This window comes from Syngnathus acus, chromosome 2 (genome assembly GCF_901709675.1).
Source record: "Syngnathus acus chromosome 2, fSynAcu1.2, whole genome shotgun sequence".
In the NCBI taxonomy this organism is placed as follows: domain Eukaryota; kingdom Metazoa; phylum Chordata; class Actinopteri; order Syngnathiformes; family Syngnathidae; genus Syngnathus; species Syngnathus acus.
In genome coordinates, this window is record NC_051088.1 from 21849589 (window position 1) to 21867170 (window position 17582).

At 41.0% G+C, this 17582-nt stretch overlaps 1 protein-coding gene across 1 annotated transcript; it reads left to right on the plus strand.

Annotated features, from left to right (window-relative positions):
• The first annotated feature begins 57 nt into the window (after positions 1-57).
• LOC119132108 (inactive dipeptidyl peptidase 10-like) lies at positions 58-16641 on the plus strand. The gene is made up of 27 exons (XM_037267039.1): positions 58-501; positions 6869-6983; positions 7093-7188; positions 9823-9917; positions 9990-10064; positions 10388-10440; positions 10511-10592; positions 10699-10819; positions 10893-11047; positions 11152-11249; positions 11310-11433; positions 11506-11544; positions 11623-11730; positions 11811-11896; positions 12379-12426; positions 12493-12611; positions 12697-12744; positions 13312-13410; positions 13484-13553; positions 13973-14101; positions 14168-14233; positions 14392-14446; positions 14525-14624; positions 14695-14753; positions 15667-15739; positions 15938-16011; positions 16093-16641. Exons 1-27 carry the CDS (start codon positions 442-444, stop codon positions 16222-16224), a joined length of 2379 nt encoding a protein of 792 aa, XP_037122934.1. The 5' UTR covers positions 58-441; the 3' UTR covers positions 16225-16641.
• The last annotated feature ends 941 nt before the right edge of the window (positions 16642-17582 follow it).

Here is a 17582-nt window from a genome sequence, read left to right on the forward strand (position 1 = left end):
AGGCTGTTTGTTGTTGTTGTTGTGTTCAGTGCCTTAAGATAACTTTTGTTTTGAAGTGGTTTAATTTAACCGGTCAACTGCCATTTTTAATCAGATTTTGGTGTCTTCCAACAAATTTTTGATATTGATTTTAAATTGAGAATTATTCCCCAAAAATTTTAATAAGCTTAAATCCTGCTCCGTCCCAAACACTTGCAACGTTTTTGCCTCGAGAGTAGATCACGACGAGACGAGGAGACATCTTCCAATTGTACGTGGGAGGCATTGGCCACCTCCACCACAACACAGCACGGGAGGGAGGCCGCCAAGTGACAACCAGAAGGATCGACCAGTGTGAGTTTAGCCTCTGATGTCGCTTAACGACAACATCGGTGGGAAACAGCCTTCGGACGTCGGACTTTGTGCTGAAGGAAGGGAAAGCTGAATCGGAGAAAGGCGAAGATGAACCAAACGGCGTCCGTCTCTCATCAGATTGAGTGTCATCCCGCCAAAGATGTCAAGGTTTGTTATTTTCATCCTTGCTTTTTTTCATTATTGTGCTCAGTATTAGATGAGTGTCAGTGATGCGCAGCAAAATGGACACTTTGGCACTTGTTGCAGTTTCGGGATTATGTAACACAGTGAATGTCATTTTGTGTCATTTCGTTTGGGCGTGTTTGAATAAATGGCAAGATTAATGTCGCTTTCCAAAAGTCTTCCCTCAAAGACTCAAAAATCACATTATTGTACTTCCATCGAGACGCTGATTTCACGTCCGAGTCAGCTAAAAAAAAAAAAAGCAAGAATGTCTCTTTAAATGGCATTAAAGGTTTTTGTCTCATGTTAAAATCTCAAACTCGTTTTGCACGTACCCAAAAAGTGAATTTTCACATCCCACACTGCAAGCTGGGCCATCAATACCAAGGCACAGGAGGGTGAGAAGAGGGAGAGAAAATGTTTTTCAGATCGACTTCTTGGCGTCTCGCATTTCATCGCATCTACTTTTATGCCATCTGCTGCTTGTTTAATTTTCCAATAAGCAAACACACTTTGCATTTACAGAAACAAATAATTAAAAAAATATATCAGACGTCCATTCTCATCCTCAATCATTATCGTATATTCCGGACAATAAATCGTACAAGTCGCACCAGCCATAAAATGATTAAATCCAACACCAAGAATAGACTTGTCATCTTGAAAGGTAATTTAAAATAAAAACAGAATAATCAACAACAGGCTGAACGCTACGTTATGCTAACGTTACATGCTAACATAAACAAGGAAATAAGAATGTGCCAGTCGTAACATATTAAGAGTTATTCAGATATCTATAGCATAAATAACATACTAACAAGTTTACCAAACCATCCGTGTCACTCCAAATCACTAAATCCGATGAAATCTTCATCGTCTGTGTCGCTTTTAGAAGCTAGAAGATGTAGCGCTTCCTCTTCTTCGTGGCTTCCGTTAATCTCATCGTCCGTTGCAGTTCCAACTATTCCACGGATCTAGAGCGCCCTCTTGTGGTTTAGTGTGAAAATAACACGTGAAATGATAATAATGTGTTAATTTAATTTCACACATAAGTCGCTCCTGAGTATTATAAATCGCACCCCCGGCCAAACTAGGAAAAAACTGCGATTTATAGTCCGGAAAATAAAAATTGAGTAGATGGTGCCATTTGATTTTTTTTCTTTTTAGATGGCGTCATTAGATAGCCGACTGGTATTTCTAGACACTATGAATCATCAAGTTGTCACTTCTGAAATGGCCAAACTGAGGGAACTTTTGTCTTTTCACACAAGAGTAAAATCTCCATCTTCTACGGCTACATTGAACAAAATCTGCCACTTAATCTTAAAAGCGAGTCTTGCGTGGAAGATGTGGACATTCAAAGACGGATTGTTGACATTGTCAATTTGTCACCATCCAACCTGAACGCAGAAGAATGAAACAAAAATAGAGTCGTGGAAAAAAAAAAGATTTGACCGCAGTGCAGACAACAGACAAATAAAAGCTTTTTTTCCCCCCCTTAATCAGAAACGATTCCTGAGATCCATGGCTGGCCTCCAGGGGCGAACACAAAAGGTTGCAGAGGATTATTTTATAAGAAGAAGGGGGTGGGGGTTCGAGGACGGGGGCTTGCAAAAAGCTCTCATCCTGATTGATTCGGTAATTTAAAGGCTTATATTCTTATAAAGGTGTTTAAGTAGATCTAAAAAAAAAAAAGCTCCACTTACAAGCTGATCAACAAGTTTCATTTCACTTGGAAGTGAGGACAAAGTCACCTTGCATCTTGATCTGCAAGATTCGACCTCGCATCCTCACGGCACTCCAATTCACTGTCTCCTTCGTCTTATTCGATTTACTAAATTGGCCCGAGCGCATCAAATTGACTTTGAGCTTCTGTTGTAAGTCAGACATGACGTCGTGCTTTGAGTCATTCCTTCATCTCCATAATTTTTTTTTTTTTTTTTGAACAGCTGCTAATGGTCATTTTCAGAAGAGTCTTTCTTGCTTAAGCAAATTCAGTTCAATAGGCCTCGGCGGGCAAATCCCCTCTGACACAGAATTAGACCATCAGTCTGAAGATGCCAAGTGAAACTAGGTTGAGTGATTTTACTCTTGAATGACACCATTTTTTCGGGTGGGGGGAAAGTAGTAAAAGCGGGAGCGAGCAGGAGGGGGATCTCTTGCCTGTTTACCGAGAGGAGAGAAGCTCGACGGTTGCCGGTGGCGAGAGCAGAAGCGATTTTGCTTTCCTTTCCTGTGTCATTTTTGGAAAGCAAGTGATTGATGTCTGAAGATGATGGAGCCAGAGCTGAGATTCCTGGAGGTGAGGTGACATTTGTACTTTTTTGTCATTGTTGCTAATATTGGACAGCTTTTTTGAGTCGAGGCGTCTTAGTCATAAAAATAAAGTCACAAGAGTGTTTTTGTGAGATTTTGAAACACAGGAAAGATTCGCCTCCGGCTTTTTTTTGTTTGCTTTTGCAAGCGAGGCTTAGCGCCGCTTTCATTCAACGATAAATCGGTAAGGATGTTGTGTGTGCAGGTTTTTAGCTCGAGATTTGGTGCTGGTGCAGAAAAAGCACCAAATGGTGGCTGTCTGGGTAGCTGTTGATAAGTTGGCCTATTTTCTTGACACGACTTCTTCTGGGCTGTGATCCCAACATTTAATCACTCCAGAAGAGTCATCGTCAAATTTGGTCCGTGCGTTCCTTTTAATTGTCGGAAACCTCTGATCTAGTACACATGTAAATGTGCGTTGTGGTATCAATATTCATGCTTATGAAATATAATCGTGGAAGTGGAGTTCACGTTTGGATTGCTATTCGCAAAAATTGGAGTAACACATGTTGAGCTTTTCTGCTCTGACTGGTTAAATGGTTTTCCTACATGCATTTTTGATGCAACTAAATGATGAAACTAAACTTACATATCTGTCAAAAATGATCAACAGACTAAAAGATGAACAATTTACCAAAATAAAATAAAATTACTCGAAAATCAAGGCTGGACTTTCGGGCCAGTGCTGCTTTTCAGAAAACGACACTTTAATTTCTTTGTATTGGAACGTCCATAAATTGGCATCAACTAATGTTTGCAGTCATATTTTGGTGTGTTTGCACTCGGGTGTTAAAGACATGATAATCGTGTCAAAGAGGAGAAATGTCACTTTTTCTGGAATAACACAGCTCCCTCCGGAATTGCGTCTCTAATCAATTTCTGACCCGAGGAACTTCACAGCTTTTTTATCTTGCTAGCAAACTCTTGTGCCTTTAGCTGCAGGTCTCGTGGGTTTGCATCCTGCTCGCAGGTTAATTACATTCACCTACCGTGCCAGGCAGAACCCATCCATTAATAGATGGCAGGAGAAAATCTCTAATGGCCTTGAAGAGGCAAGTTTTACTACATTGAACACTCCTGTTGCTGCTGTGGCCATAGTCGCGTTGTTAACATGCAAGATGGATCATCATGAATACAACGCAATAAAATACAACTTTATTTATGCAGCACATTTCACAACAGTCACTGTTGTTGACACATAACACAATGGTACAAAGACAAGGTAAATATTTATTTTCTTATTTATTCATTGATTGATTTATTGATTATTTTTCATGCCTCTTCTCCTTTCATCTTTGCATCTTTTTTTTTTTTACCTCTTCATGTGCCTTTATTTTTTTCCCACCAATTCCCAATCTTTTTGGATCACTTTTGTACCAATTATCCCCTTCTTGCTTCCTCATTTGTTCTCTTCCTCTTGATGCTTGAGTTGAGCTTTAATAAGTTGGGATAAGGCCAAGGTCTGGCATCGACTTCATTTCCATGATACAGACACATTGATTAGTAACTCAATTCCAGTACAAATGGGAAAAACAAGTTAGAGGATGTACAGAGTTAGAAACAATTATTCTCATTAGCAGCAATGATCCAGAGAATAGCTGTCATGGAAGATTGGTATTTTGTAAATTATATGTCAAAGCAATTAATTAAAATAAAAACAGCAATTGGATAACTAAACCTCAACAAAGATTTAGAACTCGTAACGTATTTTCCTTAGCGTCCACGGAAATAAAATAGAAATACTACGGGTCGACTTTTATTTTGGTAGCAAACTCCGGAAGCTCTTCTGATTACTATAACAGCTAACTTGACCGAGTCGTTAAATCGCCTCCCAGTCAGATTTGGATGTTATTACCGGGAGGATTCGGAGGAGAATTTGGTCAAAAGACTACTCGGTGCAATGACAGCCTCGAAGGATCCGAGCAAGAAGAAATCGAAAGAGAATCAGCAAGATGAGGTACATAAATCACTCTCATCAACTTGCAGGGGGCTTGTGTTGTTGCTTTTGTTTTTTTTCTTTATTTGATGAGACAATTATTAAGGTGCAAAAATGTGTCTGGCGACAAGCCGGCAGAGTACAAGTGAGTGTGTGTGATGTTGTGGAACATGTGATGGATGCTCATCGTGTCTCTCGGATTGAGTTGTGACGTATCTTCCCGAGCTTGCATTTGGACGCATGCCTTGTTTTGTTGCATGCGAGCAGGTGCGACAGTTGAAAATGTGTAATCTCTCGCCGTATGACGTGTTACATAAATGTAGATTAAGTCATGAACAGGAGGCATAAAAGAATTATTATCCACACGTACGAGTCAAGGCTGTCAACTTATTTGCGTTGTTTCAGTGACCTGTTGAAGATGAGCTTCGGCGTACTGGTCGTAATCTACAAGGCAACATTTGGACAGGTTCTGATTGTCATTGCCACGTTGCAGACATTGAAATGTTTGGGGGGGGTCACGAGATTGTGAATGATGATTGATACCAAGGTTATCGTTGTGAAACCATAGTGTGCAGTCACACAAATTATTATTATCATTATTATTAATTATTATTATTATTAAAAACTCATGTGCTAGAGAAAGAAAATAATAATAATAATTATTATTATTGTTATTATTATTATTATTTTGGTTCTCCAACACACCCCACCTTTTGAAGCAGTGATTGGGACAATTTTCACTTCATTTTCTTTGTTTTAATTGAGTTATTATTCAACCAATTTGTAAAATGGGCACATCTCCCCATTCTCCAAAGAATCGGTGTGCTCATGAATGTTATGTAGATGTAATATCTTTTCACGGTTAGTAAACTCATAGTTTCCATCGGAGGGCCATTATGATTATCAATGTTTTCTAAATACAGTATAGGCTATAAAACAAACTGATGAACAACTAGTTTTGACATCAGAGAGTAGTAAAAACTGTTAATTTTTTTTAAAAAGACATATGGTAATAAAATATCTCTATTTTTTTAAAGTGAAGACAATTTGTAATTTTAGTAATGACACAAAGTCGATGCAAAATTTGCCTTGCGGGCCACATAAAATGATGTGGCGGGCCGTATCTGGCCCCCAGAGCTTGAGTTTGACACCTATATGTTAGAAGCATTTCAATTTCTGTGGGAATTTTCTAGTGTTAAATGATGGCAGTAGTCGGAGAGCCAAGTGCTTTTTTAGATGGTCCTACTCTAAATTATCCAGATTTGTGAATCTACCGTTTGCTGATTTCTCTGAAGACTTTCACACAATGCGCACGATTGAGTACCAGCTCACAGAAGTCAAACTAATAGTCAGAGAGCGGTCCGGAGCTCAGTGGTGTGTGAGGAACATCCGGGGCCGACTGTGTGCGGCTGGCCCATTAATTAAATGCTCCACTTTCCACCTCGCCGCTATAGAGCGACGCACGAATGCCTCATGAGTGCGAATGAGCTCAACCGTTACAGAACATTTGGATCAAACTTGACAGTTATGTATAAAATATGAAATTAATAATATTCGCATAAACAATCCACAGCTATGTATCTCATGATATTGTATCTGCCTTAGGCTTCCAGCTTTGTGGTGATGTCATGAGACAACCCATGATTTGCCAAAAGCATGTCTTCAAAAAGTTTTGTTAAATTTGAGGAAACTACGATCATTTTTTTTTTTTTAGCGTTGAAATAATAAATCATCTTCCGAACCGCTTTTCCTCTCAAGGGAATGAATATACATTTTGTGTCAATATTTTATTGGTGTTCAGAAATCATCACAGATTAATTTGCAAGTATAACTTTGTCATGTTGTAAATATTTTTTAAATATTTTATGAACAATTCATTCTTTCATGGAAGAACAAAAATATAAATTGTGAATTAAATATTACCGCTTTCCTTCAACCAGCCAACATTAGTGCACAAAAAAAAAAAAGTCCGTTCAATTTTGGGGGGGAATTTTTGCTAGAGCCTTTCAGGGTTTTGCAAAAATCCCTTTAAGTTCCATTTTGTTGTTGGTTTAATGAATTGCCAGCCCACTCATGTGTGTGCTGTGTTTTGCTTGGCAGGATTTTGTGGACATCAGCACCCCGCAGCGCAACTGGAAGGGCATCGCCATCTCTCTGCTGGTCATTGTGGTCGTCTGCTCGCTCATCAGCGTATCTGTGGTGCTCCTCACGCCTGGTAAGAGCCGCACACAGCAGAAATGTCACCAGTTGCGTTACTGGGTTTTATTTCTACTCAAATTTTCATTTTTTTTCAGTTTGTCACGTAATTTTCTTTGTTTCCCCAGCCGATCTGGCAGGCAGTATCAAGTCTGAGCTGACTGTAGACGATCTGTACGCTTCCGAGTTCACCGTGCACGAGCCAGAAGTCGCATGGATAAGCGGTGAGCATTCAAGAGAAAAGTCCACGTGCTAAGCACCATTAGGGAATACTCCAGCGACGGTGCAAGGGAGCATTTCGAGTAACGGAACGCTGGGGTGGTTATTCGTGATCCTCAGAACCTTTTGAACTTAACTATGGATACGTTCCGTTTGTGTGGCATACACCTCGACAGCAATGTTTTTTTTCTTTTTTTTTTCATAAATATTGAACCTTTCGTAACTTAACACCTCGACATCAATTTTTATATTTTTTTTTTATTTCTTTTTTTTCCTAAATATCTTTTTTTTTTCTTTTTTTCGTTTTTTTCATAAATATCCAACCTTTTGTAACTTAACACCTCGAAATATTTATATATTTTTTTTATTTGATTGTTTTCATAAATTTTGAATACGTTTGATGTTTAGGCTTTTGCGACTGACTCGTTTTGGATCACATTAGCGAGACTTTTAATACACCTTACACAAGAGGATTCTTCTTTAAGAAATAAGTTGGGTACTTGATGTTTTTGATAGTGAAGAGGAAAATAGGCACAAAAACAGCTCAGTTGTCTTAATGTGTGTACCTGTACACATCACCACTTGTGTGTGTGTGTGTGTGTGTTTTGCTCCCCATTATTCTGTAAGATTGCAAAGCAAAGAGTACAAAGAGGAAAATGATTCTAAAAGACAGCCTCATTTTCAACACCTACTGTGAAAACTCAAGTCGAATCGTATTTTCTTGGAGTAGAAAGATCGTCAATCCACATAATGGGAGCAAAAACTGTGGAGAAAGTAATGGACACAACATTAGGAACACCTGCTCCAGCCATCTGAAGGATTTGGCCATGCTAGTAACAAATTAGTCCGATTTAAGATTTCCTTTGCCATAAATGTAATTTATTTCATTTTTGGGATGCAGAAATGTCGAATCGGAACACCGCAGAGAGAAACATTGTTGATGAATTCGTTAAAATGCGTAACGGTTCCTCGCTGGCCTCCAGGTTTTGCTTTGTATGTTTGTCTCCGCAGGTGAGTGATTGTTTTCATTAAAGGTATTCGTCATGGCTGCTGCTTTTAGGTTGCGGAACACAAGACAGATTGTAGCCATCTTGTGCCCGAATCAACTAAACTAATCTGGTCTCCGCGTGATCATGCAGATTTACCACTCGTTAGATTTACAAGAGCAAATTTCTGTCGCTAAAGTCCACTGCACTGAGAATACGCCATCATGTTTTTCCAAAAATGCAGCTGTGTTTTATCATCCTATTGACGGTCCGTCCAAAGGGAAAAAAATCAATACGTGTCCGTGATGAAGATTTAGAAACACAGAGGCCCATGCTCCACTAAATCGCACTGCAGAAAGAAAATGTTGAAAATCTGAGGATGGCAGTCCTTTGATGCAGGGACGGCCTGGCAACTCTTCCGTTTTGCTCCCGAGTTACGCCTTCAAGCTGCGTCGACTAATCTAACATGAGCGCAAACAACCCGAAGACTAAAACTTCACAAAGAAATCAGAGAAGCTTTGCATCGCCTCCGGTTGGACAAATCCCGTCTTTGCAACGTGCTGCATTTTGTCACATTATGCTAACTTCCTCCTCCAAAATATCCTGACTGTGTTCATTTAGAACATTTGTGTCAAACTTAAGGCCCGGGGGCCGAATACGGACCATCACATCGTTTTCATGTGGCCCGCCAAGACAAATTGTACATCGACTTCAGGTGTCAATACTAAAATGACAAATTGTCTTCACTTTTTAAAAATACAGCTATTGCTAGCAATTTTATTAGCATTCATCTTTTCAATATATTTGAACAGTTCTTACTTCATTTCAAAACTAGTTATCAGTTTGTTGTGTAGCCTATATATACATAATATAATTACGATGCGGCCTGTGACAAAAATGAGGTTAACACCCTGATATAGAACATTCCAAGGCATTTTGAACATTCATTTATGATCATTTGTAGCGCTAACTGACCAGGCGGGATATTCGGCACTGCAGAATAATAATAATAATTCATTTACCGTATTTTCCGCACTATAAGGCGCACCTAAAAACCTCCAATTTTCTCAAAAGCCGACAGTGCGCCTTATAATCAGGTGCGCCTTATATATGAACCAATATTGAGCCACTACAGCAGGCGTGTCCAAAGTCCGGCCTGCGGGCCAAATATATATATCTCATATATGGACAACGTTTTAAAATGGGCCATGAAGGTGCGCCTTATAATCCGGTGCGCCTTATAGTGCGGAAAATACGGTAATTTATATAGCGCTTTTCAATGACCCAAAGATGCTTTACAGGGAATAAAAAGGCTGACAATAGGACATAGTATAGAAGAGCACAATGAGCTCTGCTTGCATATTGCAGTCCTTCGCAGCTTGGAGGCTTGCGACATTATACGAGTAATAACCTTCCATAATAAAAGACAAACAAAGATGGACAGAGTAAACAAGGCGGATACACTTTGAGGTTTTCTTGTTTTGATAAGAGCAGCAGCACGGACGGCGGACGGCACTTCATCATGACGTTGCCATGGGAACCATCTACTTCACTCTCATTGGCAGTCGTTTTTTTGTGCCTAAATCCGTTTTTATATAGCTCGGAATCAAATAAAATTTCACGATGTTACCCCGTTCTCTTTTCTGCTCTCAGATTCCGAGGTGGTCTACAGGAACCGAGACAAGCATGTTGTGAAATTTGACTTCACTCGCAACGAGAGCCAAGTCCTGCTTAGCGACGCCACTTTTGTGAGTTTTTAGTGCGTGCGTTCGGCGAGATGTTTTTCTTGCATCGGTTGAGTTTTTTTTTTCCCTCATCAGGTGGCATTCAAGGTGGCAAAGTACTCGCTCTCGGCAGACCTTCAATACGCGCTCTTTGCTTATGACGTCAAACAGGTAGGCGTGGCCATCGCTCAGCATCTCTGTACTTTTTTTTTTTTTTTTTCTTATGATGACGTGCAACGCAAACAAGCACACACACGCCGGCAGGGAAAAGAAGCTCGCCACCTGCGCTCAACAGATGTGCACAGATTTTCGAGCGTGTGTTTTGTTTGTCTTATTTATATTTCATCGCTTCTTCATACATTCATACTCGAGTGCCCGAGGACAAAGCTTTGTTTTTCTCCTCGCACATACTGTCGAGGTCTGGCAGTCGATTCTAATAACGTCTCACCCGATGTGGGTCACCTTCAAGTGTGATTGATTTGTATCCGTTACAGATGTACAGATTTTCCTACCAGGCTTCCTACATCGTTTACAACATATACACCCGGTAAGTTTGCGGGTCGTTCTGGGTTCTCCGGAGCATTCGTCGGTGTCTTCATATTTCGATGTGGTTTTAGGGAGGTTTGGGAACTGAACCCTCCGGAAGTTTCCAACGCTGTGCTGCAGCATGCGGCGTGGGGGAAACAAGGACAGCAACTGGTGAGGATGCATCACTGCTAGTTAAGATTAAGAAAAAAACAAAACATTTTTTTAGAACAATTTGTCATCACTGAGATTTTACCAACCCGTTTTGCATCCTCCCAAGATTTACATTTTTGAGAACAACATCTACTACCAGTCGGACGTGAAGAGCAACTCCTTGAGGATCACCTCTTCTGGCACGGAGGGCGTCATCTTCAACGGGCTTGCTGATTGGCTTTATGAAGGTACGAGTCCGCTGCAAATCCGAGGTTTCTTTTATGCAGAGACATTGGCATAAAAGTGTGTGTTTGCCATCAGAGGAGATTTTGCATTCGCATTTGGCCCACTGGTGGTCACCTGATGGAGAGAAACTGGCTTTCCTCACTATCAACGACACGCTGGTGCCCAACATGGCTTTGGCCCAGTTCACTGGCAGTGCCTACCCCCGAGGTGTCCAGTACCCGTACCCCATGGTGAGAGCGAAACACACATTAGGTCATCAGTTGCTTTTAATTGAAGGTCCTCTGAGTCAACGTTACTCCAAAAAATAAAATGACTGTCCCAAATGTTGCATCAGGCCGGCCAGACAAACCCAGCGGTCAAGCTGTCTGTGGTCCATCTTTTCGGGGTAACACACACTGTGGAGCTGCAACCTCCCGATCAGCTCAGGCTGAGGTAACACAAATAAAAGATGCACAGCCACAAAAGCCTCCGCCTTATTCTCCTCTTCCGCAGGGATCTCTACATCAGTATGGTGAAGTGGATCAGCAACACGCACCTGGCCGTGCGCTGGCTCACTCGGGCCCAGAACGCATCCGTGCTGACCGTGTGCGAGGCCGCCGTGGGAGTCTGCCTTGCGGTACGTGCTTCTTATTCCACTCGGCCTCTACTTGACTTCCTTCGTGATTGTGTTTTTTGATTTGGGTTTCAGAGACATGAGGACTCTTCAGATTCATGGATCTCCAGGCAGGTACGTTGCCACCGTGACCTCCTCACGCTCCTCTGAGGGCATCACAAAGTGTTTTTTTTTTTTTCTTCTCTCCAACAGAACCAGGAGCCTTTGTTTTCAAAAGACGCAAGCAGGTTTTTTCTTACCGTTCCTTTGAGACAAGGAGGTCAAGGGGATTTTCATCACATTGCCATGTTCACCAAAAAGGTGCGGGAATTAAACAGGATAAAATGTTAACATTTAAAAATAATAATGAAGGAAGGCGGTGTGTTGTTTCTTCACTCCAGGGCGACAAGGACGAGATTGAACACGTGACGTCCGGCACCTGGGAGGTGACGCAAATTGTGGCGTACGATGAAAACAAGCAGGTCATGTATGTTTCCTCTGTCTTGGTTTGCTTTCCAGTGGGAGATGTGATTCTGTTGCTGCACATTGCAGGGGCGGATCTATTCTAGTGAGATTAGGGCTCCTGGCCACCCAAAAAGGCTGAAATATACTTGAGATGTTGCTTCATCACCTCGCTATTTTATTTTATTTTATTTTCATTTTTAGTCTAGATTTTAATTTAATTTAATTTAATTTAATTTAATTTAATTTAATTTAATTTAATTTAATTTAATTTAATTTAATTTAATTTAATTTAATTTAATTTAATTTACAATTTCCAAACTTTCACTCACCAATTCCATTTTTCTATTTTGTCTCTATTTTGTGGATTTTCGGACATCCTGTTTGTTTTTGGTATGTACATATAGCTAAATTATCATACATCAATGGCTAAATAATTTGAAGGTGGCCTGAGAAGACAAATTTTGGAGTTTATAAGGTGTAAATGAGCTGATGATCTCCCCTCAGATACTTCCTGAGCACAGAAGTTTCTGCGCAACAGAGGCATTTATACAGGTGTGTATCCGTTTCCGTTACCTTTGGCTCCGCCTCCTTTCAAAACACGAATGTGCTCTCCATCAGCGTGTCCACCTTGGGTGCGTTTCCACGACAATGCCTCACCTGCGGACTGCGCGAAGCATGCACGTTCTTTGAGGCCGACGTCAGCCCAGATGTCGAGCACGCCGTCCTGCGTTGCAAAGGCAAATCTCTCACTGACATGTTGGCCATGGAATTTTTTTTTGGTATCACAAAAATATTTTTACCTTGTTCGCTTTTCACTCGTAGGTCCGGGAGTTCCATCGGTTCTGCTTCTTAGTTTGGACGAGGTGGACTGTGAGTGCTTTGTTTGCAAGGCCGGATGACAATTTGTGCTAAGCCCTGTACGGACAAAAGTATTTGGACACACCAGTTACACAACTTAAGCACACAACAAGCAACCACAGACACACACAAAAAATTAAACTCATTTATGCATCGTAGTTTCCTTCAGACGGCCATTATAAATGTCAACACAACAAACTGATGACTAGTTTTGAATTCTGAGACTAGTAAAAACTGCTCAAATATTTTTAAAAGATGAATGGTAATAAAACTGACTAGAAGTATCTCTATTTTCAAAAAGTGAAGACCATTTGTAATTTTTGTCTTGACACATGAAGCTGATGCACAATTTGTCTTCACGGGACACATACAATGACGTGGCGGGCCGTATCTGGGCCCCCGGGCCTTGAGTTTGACACCAATGCTATAAAACATCTTTCCAGAAAAGGTATCCAAATATTTTTTTCCATATGGTGTATTTTGCATCATCTACAATTAGATAAATTAATTAATTGAGCTCTACTTTTGTTTCTGTCTATTTATTTTCATTTGTTTTTTTCAATGCTCATCTTCCATCAGCCTATTTCATCCTGGAGAACAATCACCCTGTGTGGTCGATGCTGTCCACCAAAAGAACGGTTCGGACCCAAATCCACACCGTCCATCATAACGACTTGGGTAGGAATTGAGATGAGATGTGCACCCAAAGGTTTCATCTAATAACTACAAGTGTGTGCTCTCCTCATGCTAGAGCTGCCTCTGAAGCTCATCCTTCCTCTTGACTTCTCCGAGTCCTTCCTCTACGGCCTTCTGCTCGTCGTGTGAGGATCCACTTTGCATTCACCGCACCTTCCGCTGTGACCTTCACTCTTTGACGCGCCACCGTAGCCGCGGGCCGCGCATCTCGCAAATCAAATGGAAAAACAAACAAATGGGGACATATCATAATGCCGCTTTAAAGTTTCGGCGACGCAGTCTTTTTGAATATTTAATTTTTTAATATGATAAGATAGCTATTTTAAGCACATCGTATTATCATTAGCGCTGACGCTAATTTGATAGTGGCCGCTAATAGCTTAGCCAAAGGTTACCTAATCAATCCAGTGTGCCATTAAAGGGCTTTAAGAAAAAAAAAAAATCCAATTAAGTCCAGTTATTTTTTTTAATGATGATTATGATATTTTTAGCTGCTAACAGGAGTTTTTTTTTTTTATCCGCTAACACGACTTTGTCCCATTAGCGGCAGCTCTCCTGGTGACCAGGCGGTCACGGAGGAGTTCAAGCTGGACTGGGATCAAGTGCTGGTGGGCTCCGAGGAGGTGATCGTGGCTCGGCTAGACGGTCGCGGTTCTGCGTTCCGAGGTCAAAGGTATGTGAATTTTTTATTTTTTTTTGTAGGACGTGCAGCTAGCTCACGATGGCTTTTACATCACAGGATGTTGCATCACCTCCACCAGAACATTGGGCAGGCGGACGTTGAGGACCAGATAGCAGCTCTGGCGTACGTACTCGTTTCAAGATGGGGGGGGGGGGGGGAAAGCTCTCTAGAAGAATAAGTGAAATGTTCAGTGAGTCATTTGAAGCACAAATGTGATGGGAAGCTCATCCATGCCATCGTGAAACAACTTCACGATGGATTGATGAGTTCTTTCTCTCCAGGTACTTGGTGAAGCTTCCCTTCATCGATCCGACCAGGGTCGGCGTTTTTGGAGAGGTCTGAACTGCTCCTATTGTTTCATTTTGTCCATCTGAGGTGCAAGAAAACGTTCAAGTGCCAACTTTCGTCCCGCAGGACTACGGCGGTTACTTGACGCTGATGCTGATCAAGTCGACCGAGGGGTTGATCCGATGCGCTGCTGCTCAGGCTCCTGTCGTTGATTGGACCATGTATGGTGAGTCCGCCTCATTAAGATCCGCACACGCAAATCAGACTGAAATGTTTTTTTTTTTTTATGCCACCAGCTTCAGCGTTCTCAGAGCGATATTTCGGCACACCTTCTTCTGAGGAGAACAGATATCAAGTGAGCTGCTTCTAGCTACCAATTTCCATTGTCGTTAATCTCAAACAGGTTTGAGCTGGAGCTTTTAAACTAATCCAAGCATCCCTTGTCTTGTGTGGCAGAAAATATACCTGACACATTCTGGGTTGTTGTCTTTAGCTCAGAGAGAAAGATGTGGCAAATTTGTCTTTTTGACAAGTGTGAATGCAATGGGACCATGCAGAAATACACAATGGTCCACTAAGTGAAGGTCGCAGACAGTTTTCTTCTAAGTGGGTTGCCATGAATTGGGCCAGAGAGCTCTATTTCCGTGGCGGGGGCGGGGTTGCCCTTCAAGTGACATCCAAAGACTGAGGATAGTGGGAAAGTAAAGAAGGAATGGTGCCGCGAAGGTCAAGGTCCTGACGGAATCCCAGTTGCGTGCTTGTTTGCATCCTCCCTGAGCAATGGCGATGTAAAATGGCTGCTCAAGAAATAGAGAACGACCGACGCGCCAATTCTTTCTCATTCCGCTTTCCATTCCAGTCAGGTGGCTGCATGCTGTGTTCAATCTCAACACTTTGCACAATGATATTTGAGTGGCAATTATATTTTAGTCCATTTCCTCCGCACAAATGTCACTTCTGAGGCACCATGTCCTTCCTCATTGCTCCAGCGCATACAATATTCACGATGAATAGAAAAATTTATCCAACAAAAAAGTGATACTCAGTTTGAAATTGCTATTTATTTATTTATTTGATTTTTTTATTTGTATTTTTTTGTAACTACTTATAGCTTTGATTTATAAAATTATTTTTTTCATTTATTTATTCTTTAACTAATTTAATTATTTTAATTGTTTTATTTGTATTTATTTATAGCTTTATTTACTTATAACATTATTTTTTTCATTTATTTATTCATTAATGTTTTGTTTTTTTTATCGGTACAGATGTCCAAAGTTCTCCCAGACGTCAAAGGCTTGCAGGGAGGAACTCTGTTTCTCGCCCATGGGACTGCTGATGGTAGACACACACGCACACACACACACACACACACACACACACACACACACACACACACACACACACACACACACACACACACACACACACACACACACACACACACACACATTTCGATTTCCTTTGCCAATCTGGCATGAAGACCGTCGAAAATCTGTGTCCAGCAGCGGACGTAAACAATTGTGTTCTTCTTCTCAGCAAACGTTCACTTTCAACACTCAGCGGAGCTCATCAAGCACTTGATCAGGGTGGGAGCCAACTACACCATGCAGGTACCGAAAAAGGGCATCCAAAAGGGCAGCATGAGCAAATATAGTTGCAGGCAGATGTTTACTGGTTGCTTTCCGGGACAGATCTACCCTGATGAGGGCCACTTCCTGTCAAGACAAAGCCAGATTCAGCTGAGGCACTCTCTGATTGGCTATTTTAGAGGTTGCCTGTTGGACGCGTCATCATTACTCGACAGGCGTGCTGAAGATGAATGAGGAGGTCCATAGAACAATTGTGTGTGTGTGTTTTTTACGCTTAGCACAATATTTCAGTCATTGTGAATTTAGAACAGGGGTGTCCTTTCCTTCGAGGGGAGCATACACAAAATCTGAGGGCACTGGCGGAGCTAGATGGGGGGGCCGCAGGGGCACTGATGAAATATACTTGGACCCCCCCCCAGCTGCCAGGTGAGATCATTGGCTTTTTTTTTTCTTTTTCCAACAATTCCACCCTCTCCCAAAGGTGACATGACAAATCATAGTTTTGGTGAAATGTTTTTTTTTTTTTTTTGCAGCCCTTATTGAATTTGAGTAGTTTGATTGGAGGTTGTGAGCTGCTAAGAAAAGCAAACAGCGGCATCGTAACTTTAATTTGGACACCCCTGATTTAGAAGCTAAGGTAGATGAAAATAAGAATTACATTCGATCCTGTTTTTAGCGCCTAAAAATATAACGCAAAATGGTCAGTGACGTTCGTGGCATGAAGCCGTCGACATTGTGCACTTTAAAAAATGTTGTCGCTCGGTCTTCAGAATGTGAACGGGTGTTATGTTGAAGACACTCGGTGTTGGGGTTTACATTTTTTGTAAACTGTTTAGCTTCAATCGTGTTTTTATGTTCACATTACCGATTTGCCCTTTAACTGATTATCGTGTGTGTAACATGACCGTATCCTTCCTTTTCTATGAGAATCCATTTTGGGTAGATTTATGATTCTGTTGATGGTTTTCACAAAAGATACAGACAGGCAACAGCTAATGTGATTTAGTCAAATTTAAAAAGGGAATACTTGTCTCACCAAAAACAAGAAAATCAAAATAGACAAGAACGGAAAGCTGAGGAGCTAGAAATGAGCGATTTTGGTTAGTGTTGTGGAAATCATATTTTTATGTTAATTGTGAATAGTATAAGACTTAGCCTCATGTAGAAAATGCGGACAATGGCGTCACAGGTGAGGTAAATAAACACATGTAAATGTTTTTTTTGTTGACTGTCAATTACCATGGCTGCTTATGACCAGTTTTATGTAGAAAAAAAACAAACAGGATTTTGACTCATTCGCACATATCGTGCCGTGTGACTGCAGTGGGTTGTCATGCCAACCACTTTCTTTTCTCAGGATGTATTCATGCTTTTACATTTTCCAATTTAAGAGTAACTCATCCCAGGAGCTAACATTTACCTTTCACGTGGTACCTCGTGACCTTTAGAAATCTCCCATCGATGCAGCTTTCATTGCCAGTTACAAGTCAGCTTGAAGGTCTCCTTCAGTGAGCAAGCACAAAAGAACTGCACGATGCACTTTAAGTTTTTTTTTTTTTTTTTTTTTTTTTTAAATTGTTTTGATAAATGTT

Excerpts from the sequence above, each read along its gene's own strand:
- LOC119132108 (XM_037267039.1), top strand. The coding sequence starts at position 442 with ATGAACCAAACGGCGTCCGTCTCTCATCAGATTGAGTGTCATCCCGCC. Across the intron at positions 502-6,868 it reads ATCCCGCCAAAGATGTCAAG|GATTTTGTGGACATCAGCAC; the intron begins GTTTGTTATTTT and ends TTTGCTTGGCAG. Across the intron at positions 12,745-13,311 it reads TAGTTTGGACGAGGTGGACT|CCTATTTCATCCTGGAGAAC; the intron begins GTGAGTGCTTTG and ends ATCTTCCATCAG.